The 11050-nt window shown below is 39.3% G+C and overlaps 1 protein-coding gene across 1 annotated transcript; it reads left to right on the top strand.

Moving 5' to 3' along the window:
* The first annotated feature begins 831 nt into the window (after positions 1 to 831).
* Positions 832 to 2789, top strand: LOC137729617 (putative carbohydrate esterase At4g34215). Its single transcript, XM_068468596.2, has 2 exons — positions 832 to 1452; positions 2155 to 2789. Exons 1-2 carry the CDS (start codon positions 850 to 852, stop codon positions 2377 to 2379), a joined length of 828 nt encoding a protein of 275 aa, XP_068324697.2. The 5' UTR covers positions 832 to 849; the 3' UTR covers positions 2380 to 2789.
* Positions 2790 to 11050: the final 8261 nt, after the last annotated feature.

The following is an 11050-nucleotide window of genomic DNA, read 5'->3' as shown; positions in this document are numbered from 1 at the left end:
GGGTGACCTATTGGGAAGTTCTCGTGTGAGTTCCCAAAAACAAAACCGTGAGGGTGTGGTTGGAACCCAAAACGGACAATATCGTGCTACGGTGAAGTCGAGCCCGGGATGTGGTGGGGGCTTCGGCTGGGATGTGACAGAGACCACATCAGCACACTAACAAAAAATATTGACGAAATTTTAATGGAATGACTCAATTGATGTGCGATAGTGAAAGTCAAGGACCAAATTTATTGATTTTTGAAATTGAAGGATCATAATGAGGAGTTTGATCAATACCAATGATCATTTGTGATAAAAATCATTATTTTGTGTAATCCACGTGTCACTATTTTATTGGATTTGTTTGTTCCACATGCAAACTAACAAAATAATTGACTGAATCTAAATGGAATAACCAAATTGAAGTGTGATAGTGAATGTTAGGGACGACATTGATTGATTTTGAAAGTGTAAGACCAAAATGATGAGTTTGATCATAAAAATCATTTGTGATAAAAACCCTTCTATTAATACGTAATATTTAGTTTAAATACTTGTACAATGTTCCTGCTTGTTGAAACTACCAAGTATTCAATTCAATAGATGTTTTCCTTCGTGTTTTTTTAAGGAAGTTTTAACGAAAAATCTGCGGTACTGTTCACTTTAACGAAAAACCACATTTTTACACTAAAAAGTCAATCCTGGTACTATTCACTTTACTATTTATTTTATCCTTATCATTAAAACTCAAAGTTTTCAAATATTTTTTTTTAGTTTCCTATTTTCAAACCTTTTTTTATTAATTTTCTTTTTTTAATTCATAGATAAACCCCTTTGATTACTGCGTTGACATTTTGGACCAACGCCATGACAAATACGGCTCATCTGCCCTCAGATTACAGCGAACCAAACACCGACCCAGCCAGGATGGACTCCCTAACCCCCGACGCCAAACAGATCTTCATCTTATCCGGCCAGAGCAACATGGCCGGCCGCGGCGGTGTCTTCAGGGACCACCACCACCACGATCGCCAGCAATGGGACGGCGTCGTTCCGTCGGAGTGCCAGCCCCACCCTTCCATCCACCGCCTCGACGCACATCTCCGGTGGGTGCCCGCGCGTGAGCCGCTACACGCCGACATTGACGCCAAGAAGGTTTGCGGCGTGGGCCCGGGGATGGCGTTCGCGAACAAGGTGAGGGAGTGTGCGGGGGAGGTGGGGCTCGTGCCGTGTGCGGTGGGCGGGACGGCGATCAAGGAGTGGGCGCGTGGGGAGCACTTGTACGAGAGTATGGTGAAGCGGGCGAGGGAGAGCGTGAAAGGCGGGGGTGAGATGAAGGGGTTGTTGTGGTACCAAGGGGAGAGTGACACGTCGACGCAGCATGATGCGGATGCGTACCAGGGGAACATGGTGAAGCTAATTGAGAATGTGCGCCAGGATCTTGATTTGCCTTGGCTTCCAATTATCCAGGTTGGTGAGCTTGTAAATTATTCTTCAGTCTTTGCATTCATGGCCATTTTATAAGCATATAATTTAGTTACTAACCATTGCAATTCAAACGCAATAGTTTTGATTTTGTCCATAATTACAACGAAATTAGCACATGAGCATCTTCAACCGATGCTTCAAATTGTCAAGTGGACGCGTAACCGTGAAAAATGGCATCTGGGAGATCATCAAATTGAAATTTAACATGATGTTAAACTGCCACGGAGATCATCCAATTGAAATTTGGTGTTCATCATTTGACGTCTCATTTGAATATGCTACAAACTCACATGGTAATTTTGTTGTAATTAAGCTATTTTCCTTGAATTGGAACAAGTAGTCAATTACATCTCTGAAATTGCGAAAACTGAAACCTCAAAACATAATTTGATCAATTACATTTTTTTTTTGAACAATTATCATTATCTACACTAAGGGGAGGGGTTGGGTTTAGCCTCACAATGGGTTAGCAATAATGCGGTTCAAATTCGCCTTTGGCGGCGAGAATTGAACCTAAGACTTCTCCCTAACCAGTGAAGAGGAATACCACTAGACCGTAACACTAAGTGGCATAATTTGATCAAATTTAAAATTTCTTCTCTTTTAAATTGCTATTGATACGTTTTTGATTTTTTAGAATCTCGATTGTTTCGGTTAAAAATGCTATTAATACTTTGTGTACAGGTAGCTATTGTGTCCGGGGACAACAAGTATATAGAGAAAGTGAGGGAGGCCCAATTGGGAATGGAAATCCCAAACGTCGTGTGCGTGGATGCCAAGGGATTGGAGCTCAAAGATGATCATCTGCACCTCACCACCAAATCCCAGGTTCAGTTGGGTCACATGTTGGCTGATGCATACCTCCAGCATTTTGGACCCTCAGAACCCAATTCTCATGCTGCCCCTTGAAGTACACTATCTAATTTCACGGCGTTACTTCTTTTAAGGTGCGTTTGGACCAAGAACTTTAAACCTAATTATTGATACGGTGTTTGTTGGTGTATGACTAATGACTACGACTTTGGTGGGATTGTGTTTTCATTTGGTCGTATGGTTTGGGGACGAGGCCTTACAATGAACTGAATGCAGCTTTTGGGATTTGATCCAATGGGCCTAACATGCCTTGCACTAATGCACCAGATCTTTGTGTTGATGAAAAAATAAACCCTAATCACGGTTTCGATGTATTGACTTTTTATCTCTCTTTTTCACGTGATTGAAACCGAGGTACGGTAATCTCTAATTAACTGATGACAGGTTTATGGACTCTGTTAATTTGATTGAAACCTTTTATATGTTGATTCCGTTTATTAAGTTAATTTTATTGTCGCTGACTTTAAAGTTTGGTCCCCCTCATGAAGTATACATAGAAAATTATATATTATGATTCAGACAGACTATTTGAGTATATTATGTTAAGTTGCTAACTTGCTAATCATATATGATTTTTACCTCTTCATTTTATAATTAGACAACATAGGGTTAGGTTACACCGTACTATAGCAGATTTTCGTGTTTTACCATCTTATAAATAGAGTAATCTCCGATTTTCATGCAATGTAATAACGCTATTTATATATGATTTGTAAGCAAAAGAAGTAACAAATGGATTGAGCAAGGGCTGGTTGGTATTGTTGTGCTTTAAAAAAAAACTACTTATGCTATGCTGTGAGAATAAACAGCTGTGAAATAAAGCGGTAGAGTGTTTGGTAAACTTTTTTGTAAAAGTGATTTTGGGGGGAAAAAAAAAAGAGCAGGATTATAGTGTTTGGTAAATTTTTATGTAAAACAGTTATGACTGTGTGAAATGATCAAAAAGGGTTTGGTCTTATTTAGCATGCCTTGAGGGGCCCACTCCTTTTATTTGGTCTCCCTCTTCTTCTCTCTTTCTTTCCTTTTTCCCGTGAGACTCTCCTTTCTCTCTAACTCTCTCTCTCTATGATACTCTCACTCTCTCTAATTACTGAGAGAATCACCCACACCAACACCAATTTTCGAGTGAAATCCATACCAATATTCCTTGTTTTAGGTGTAGTTTGACCTATGGATTTGAATGGTGGTGTTGCATGTGAGGATCAAGTACTTAAAAATGAAGAAAGCCAACCCTTCCCTCTCGATGAAAAACTCTTTGACGAGTTGACCTGAGGCTCGACGAAATTGGGGTGCTTCAAACTCAATTCAACCTTTAGTTAATTTCAGGTACAACTTTTGTATCTTGCATATCGAATTTTCGCATGAAATTCGGGATTTAACCCCAAATACCCTCTCTGTGTTCATGCCCAGAAATCTGGTGACCTTCTTGGTCATTTTTCCAGCGCCAAATCTCATCAATCGCCAAATCTCAACTCTGGGTAACTCTGGGTAACTTGAGATTGAATCTTCATCAATCGCCAAATCTCAACTCTGGGTAACTCAAAATCTACACTAAGCCGGAGAAACCTGGGAGAACGAGAGAGATATGGGATTGAAGTTTTTTGGTTCAAGTTTTGCGAGAGCTGAAAGTGTGAGGAAAGGAGGGCAATTTTGGGTTATTGAAAAATTCATTAAAGATTATTGTTCACTTGTGTTTTTAAAAATAAGCTGGGTTTTGGAAGCTACTATTTGCAGCTTCAGGTTTTGGGCTTATTTTCATCCAAAACTTTGAAATAAAGTTGATTTTGAGAGTTTACCACACACCAAAAACCTTCCCAACTTTCTTTCATACCCATTTTTTTTAAAATCACCTCAATGTCAAACCAGGGCTAAAAGGACCTAAGATATAGTTTGAATGACGTCATTTGTGCAATAGATGTTGAGCTAGGATTTGGATGCCATCCGAATCTTCTTAGGGATACTTCATACGGTTAGAAATCATTTTGAATTTTTTTATTAAAATTAAATAGAAACAGTACCTAACGAAAGTTGGCTGCACAATGTATAGTGAACGGATAGGATGTGAGGATTCCTAGGATCCTCACAAAGAAGATTCGGAGAGGATCCTCCGTTGAGCTATTACTGTCACCCGTGTTAACGCTCAAAATTTGCAGGTTAACAAATTAAAATATTGAACCCTTGGTGGGTTTTGGGTATGGGCTGAAATGAAATGAACACAAAAGTGTAAGTGGTTCACCGCTTAAAATTGGACTACTTCCACTGTTTTACTTGGATTTAATTGATTACAAGACTAAAATAGCGCTTGGCTAATACATGAACTCTTTTTTTTCTTTTTTTTCATCAGACCTCTATACAGATGGTCCTCACCCTTTTATATAGGCCCTCAATGAACCTCCAAGATTTAATGTGTCACCTATATAGTCTAGGCTGCTAACACCCTTTGACCTATCAAGCCAACATTCGGCAATGAAATGACATGTGTAAAGCCAAAATGGTGCATTATGTCAAAATAATGCATGTCGAGCGTCCCGCTCCCTTGGTTATCCAACCCTGCCTGTATGAGTGTCGTTCGGACTATCTTTACATTTCATCTTAGGTCTCTGCCCCAAGTTGGAAAAGTTTCCAATACAGCTGTCAGTCTACTCATGTGCCTCCTGCCCGTCGGAAACTCTTCATATGTCCTGGTCGAGTTGAGCTGACAGGAAATTGGCTTCAGCAGTCGGGAGCGCTCCCCTTAGGCTTTGGGCTTCTTGATCTTTTTAGGGCTTCTCGTGACTTCGTTTTAGGTCTGTACAGTTAAATGGGCCTAAAAGTGCCTAACATTAAACCCAACCCATAGGCCGTTTAATTTACTACAATCAGTATATTAGTGACCATTTGAATGGTTGTGTTAGGCACATGTTTAATTTAGAGGGTTGCAAACTAGGACGTTGATCTCGCATCCGAGAAAGTGCGGAAAAGTAGTTCAAGAACTTGGGTATAATAATAAAATCCGAAAGGGGCTAAATTTTTACTCATTTGGTGCATCCAGTCATCCTTTTTCTTCAATCTAATATACCGACGCTGGCATGCCTTACCAAATTTCTGAACTAATTATATGCTGCTGTTTCTTTTGTTTTCATTAAATCATACATTGCTTCAAGTTTTGGAGGCAAGGATGACTATCCCAATTGAAATTATTAAATTCATTTGGCCGGTTCGTTTAGAGATTACAATGTAGAAAGCGAAAGGCTGAAAAGCGTGGAGGAAATCTATCGATGGAACCACATTAATCAAACGTACGATGATTTTGTGAAGAAGATGAGGATGAACGTCCGATCGAGAACTTGTTGCAAACAGCTGAATTCATGACCTTGAAAAAGTGCTTCTTCTTTCGAAATTTGGAGGACTTACCCAACGAGATGTCGTCGGAGACACCGCCTCTAGGTTGTGCTTTTGATGACGGCTTGTTCATCATCCGCTAACACTTGTTTTATCTGTTATTGTTTGGATCCGATTTTACACTATCAGTCTGTTGTATTGAAGCCGTTGGATGACTCCGGAGATGAAGGAAACTTTGTTGTAAATTGTAATTACTGTTATAGTAATTACCTTAGAAATATCTTTGACATTTACAGAGTTGACTTGTGCATGGGATTCTATTAAAATTAATTATTAGTCGATCCAATTGGTATGGGATAAAGGAGGATATGGACTGAATTCGTATTCCATAGCCGAAAACCATGCATGCAGGTTGTATTTTGGATAATAGAGGGATTTGTTGATCATCATCAGTATGGGATAAAGCTACAAGTGGGATTTGATAAACAAAGTAATCCTGATGCTGCACACATTCCAAGTGGTGCACGTGGGTTTGGAGATAAAAGGACTGGATTCATACATGTACGTAGGGAATTAGGAGACCATTTTCCATGCAATTCATGCATGTAGAATCGTAGATGATCTGGTGAGTGGGTTATAAGATATGGCGCGTGGTGCTAGGAATTTGAAGTTGGCAACAATTCTAAATATGAGCCTTATCAGGAGACTAGTGTATATGGTCTGGATGCAAGGAAAATGCAGTTGCCAACTATTCTAGGATATCAAGATGATGACAAAGGCTTCTGTGATAGCTATCTCAGATGAGTGATCTGCTTTGGGTCGGAATTGCACGGGTTAGCTAGTAAATACTTCACTACTATAAATATGAGGTGCTGTGCAACGTGCAAGAGCCCCTCCAAACTAACACACAACTGCGCTGTGCAAACAACTTCTCAAAGACCTTGAGATTCTTATTTTTTTTTTTCTTTTTCCCGCCCACACACTTTCAGTTTGGATAAATAGCATCGTGGAGGCAACCGAAAACATCTTCATCATCAGTTTGGATAAATAGCACTACAGCTGTAGAACCAGCTGAGGAGGAGCACCTTTAGTTTGGATAAACAGCACTGCTTCGAGATCGACTGGTTATTTATCCAAGTCTCGATCAACAAGGATTTCCAAGTCCTTATTGGAAGAGGCCATCTCATTAGCCTTCTTGGCGAAGTGAGGTGTTACCAGGTTACTACACTGAAAGCCGAATTTGATATTGAACTTCGCAGAACTAGCAGCTTTATCTTTAGGTGTCTAGAACCCAAAGGCCGAGACGTGTTCCTTCCTCGGTCGTAGCCGCGAGATCAAGAAGTCAGCAGCGTGCCCAATGCCACATCAACATTCATTTTACTCCCCGGCCGAGCTCGATCGACAAGTTGGCAGGCCCTGCATTCAACTGAAGGATGTAGTTAGCTTATTAATTACTCCGCCTGCACACCACATAGGTTAGGTAGTTTTTAGGATCAACAGTTACATAAGGCAGGTACATTGCATATAAAGACTTCATGAACAAGGAAGATGAAGAGAATCTCAAGTGGATTCAAATATTCAACAAATATGACGTGTACTACAAGGGAGCCCTACATTGATTTCTTTTAAGTTTAATTGAAGCAAAAATGAATTTTTATTCAAACACTTACTCTTTCACTCACCAAGACAACAACATACCAACCTAAGAATCATGTAACATGCACCATATATCCCCACCCATGCACAATTTGATTTTTGTTATAAAAGCAGTGTGAATGCCCACTGAAAAGGTAGTATGGATGAAGATTTTGGAAGATAATTAATGTTTACTATTCACTTGATGGCTTTGGTTCCCATTAATATATTAAAATAACTCATGTGATACGTTTGTTAAGTCTTGACTTTTGCTTATAAAAGATTGAAGAATACAAGAAAGCAGTGAGGTGAGAAACATACGGAGGAAAGGAAGAGAGAAAAGAAGGAAGAGATACAAAAAAGGGAAAGAAAGAAGAGAGATGCAACAGAAAATACCAGTGAGCCAGGCTAGAAAGGAGAGAAACTAGTGAGAGTTGTTTATGTTCTAGTACTACATCACCTGAAGTTGGCGCTAAGCGCATCACATACGAGTCTAAACATCTAACCTTGGGACAAGCTGGCGACTCTGGATCCAAAGCGAACACAAAAAGTGCATGTGAACATACACGTGAAGCTGGTCCTTGGCCAGGACAATACAAATAACTAAGAGACATTGTGCAAATATGTAATAATGAGCAGATAATATGCAAGGATGTCATGCCACAAGTTTAATACTCACAAATAATATTATAAACATAAAATGTACAAAATGTCTATTTGTAAAGCTAAACATGGCATGTCAAATCATAGTACATTAAAGCAGTTGTCGGGGAAAACCACATATACATATATATACATAAAAATGAAAACACCCACTCACAGTTACTTGCGAGGTCGTAGCCGTTCTATCTAGAAAAGGCAGGGTCACAATAGTAATCTCAACTAAACATAATATAGACTCATTAGTAAAACTCAATTAAAACATTTGAATTTAGAAAAACGGAGTGCGAAAATGGAACTAGTATGTCGGAATACCTGAGAAGGGGTCTGGGGAAAATTTCGAAAGAAAAATCAACACCAGACAACTTTGACAGTCAAGGGTTAAAGTTAACAGAATATTACATAAGCAACAAAAACAAATGCACCATTAAAGGGTCATAACCACCAAGAAGGACTAAGCAAGAACTAAACGAACTGAACAATTCAAACAGAAAATGGGGGTGGACATGCCACCCGCGAGAAAACACTCCCATAATGCAAGAAAATAAGGCGATGTGCATTTTGAACGCCACTTGTGTGGCGATCAGTCGAGTCGGTGCATAACCTCTTTGACTCGTCTGGTATTTTAATTCAATTTGATAGGCAGGAACTTAGACTTTCCTTCATATCAATGTTCACAACGTCTCGTTACCGTGATAGTTTTAGAGATATCTAATCACCAACTGTAAAGACTCGATTAGTAGGGAGTTCGTCAAAGTATTGAAGAATTGCAGATCTTAGCATCTTATGTATTTGGTCAGTTCTCTCAAATTGTATATCCGTCTAAGAATGATGCAGGGTAGACGAGCACCCAAGGTTGACAGGAATGCCTTCCAATACTTAGAAATGTAATTGGGATCACGGTCAGAATTGATGCTGACCGGGATATTAGAGAATCTGACAAACTCTAAAATGAGGGATTCTACCAAGTGGTCTAGAGGGAAGTCTTCGTGGACCGGCAGAAGATGCGCTGACTTAGTGAGTCAGTCGACAATCACTGAAACATCATTATAGTATTCACGTGTACAAGGTGTCTCGTACAAAAAGTGACTGCAACAACTCGAACAATTTCTTTCTTTCTGCTTTGACCTGTTGAAATATCAGATTTTTACGTACTGACTCCATTTTCATCTCAAGTAAAAAATATACAAGTTGAACTTGGAAATTAGTTAAGGAGGTATCTTGATGATTTGTAAGTAATGTCACATCAGTACTCATGAGTTCTAACTGAAATGGGATATGATAGGTCAAAGGGTATTTAGTCATCTAAAAGGTTCTTCTAGCGAAGGTGTCAGCTACTAAGTTTGTACGACCGAGTTAGAAACTTATTCACATTCAACGTCTTAAACTAAATTGACTCTCCTTGGTCAACTTGTGAGGAAAAACACCATAGCCAAAAAATCGTTAACAACCCACCAAAAGTAATTGAAAAGACCAGGACATCTTGTATTTCACAACACTTTGTGATAATTTTCAATTTTCTACAACTGCAATCTTTTGGGGAATAACAAGAACGACATCTGTTAAGATTATGTGTCTCAAAAGAAACTTAATCTAAACAGAAATGGCACTTGTTAAATTCATTGTAAAGTTGATTCTCTCTGAAATCGATCAGGTCTGATTGTCGATGTTTAGAAAGTTTGACTTTGTTGTTGGAGTAAACAAGGATGTCGTCGATAAGCCTATCACGAATCTGTCGAGATATGGGCGGAATGCCCTCCGTTATGTTTATGAATGATATTGGAGCGTTCGTCAACCCTCATGACATCACAAATAATTCATAATGTCCATGTCGAGTCTTGAGTCTTGGAAACATTGTCGTTTTTGATCTTCAGCTGGTCGTAACCAGACTTCAGATCAAACTCAAAGAGAGCTCGGGCTCTACAGAGTTAGTCAGAGAGACCATCAATTCGAGACATGGACCAACAATTTTTAATTGTCATAAATTGAATTACTTGTAAACAATGTGCAATCTTAAGGTTCGGTCTTTCATCTTCATGAATGGGATAAGGGGTCTCTCTGGTGAAGGTTCAAGGAAAACAAGTGTTATACCTAGAAGTACATCAAAAGAGTACTCCACCTCTCAATTTGGTGGTATCCTGGGTAGATCTTGGAAACTGACGTCAAGAATGTACGTCCTCAAATCGTACCATACTGCCTTTTTTCTCAATAACACGTGCTAATAGGCCTCATAACTTTTCTCAACATCCGTTTCGCCTTTACGGTGGGGATTAACTCATGCTTTAGTTTCTGATATTTGATATTGAAAGTGACCATAGGGATAACTGGTCATCGGAAAATGACAACTTCCAATAGGTACTCCACTTGGGTATGTTTGTGATGCAGTCAATCCATTCATCAGATCACGTGAAGTCTGTGATATCTAACAAAGTAAGATTAACTAGTGTCATTGGATTGGTAATGAGAATGGTGCATTCACTGCATTAGGGATCAACTACCATCATTGGATTGGTAAAGAGAATGATGTATTCACTACATTAGGGCTGGATGTAACAAACTTTGTCTCATGACATTGGGATTCTCAAGTCGTACCCGACCGGGGCACTATGTGATTGAGTCATCTAAGTAAACAAGAGTGATATGACTAAATGGTGGTGCTCATATCAATCAAGACCCTAGCGAAAGTGTCCTAATAATGTACTCATGATTAGGTTAGGATCGTTTTGGTCATCTAGGAAGGTGATATGGTTAACACTACCATGGGTTTACTGTTCTCCTACATGGTTCGCTCCTAAGCTTCTAGATTTAATTCCTTTGGCCTTAATTGCCTCTATTAACGTTTGTTACGGTTTTTCTGTTACCTAACACTTCTCTAGTATTCTAGTACTGTTTGCCTCTATGGGACTGTGAACTAGCATCCTAGAAATGAGGTATGATACCCTTATAACATTGTGTTTTCAATATAAAGAAATCATACCGCGTGGATACTAGTTGACAATTCCCGGATACCGAACATTGCCATTCTGGTGGCAAATAGAGTAACCTAGGTTAGCTACTACCTAGGGCATGTTCGGATGAGTAAGTACGGTTT

The sequence above is a fragment of the Pyrus communis genome, chromosome 10, assembly GCF_041283825.1.
Source record: "Pyrus communis isolate YQ-2024b chromosome 10, ASM4128382v1, whole genome shotgun sequence".
Taxonomy (NCBI): Eukaryota; Viridiplantae; Streptophyta; class Magnoliopsida; order Rosales; family Rosaceae; genus Pyrus; species Pyrus communis.
The sequence above is the reverse complement of the archived record's forward strand: the minus strand, read 5'-3'. Positions and strand labels throughout refer to the sequence as shown.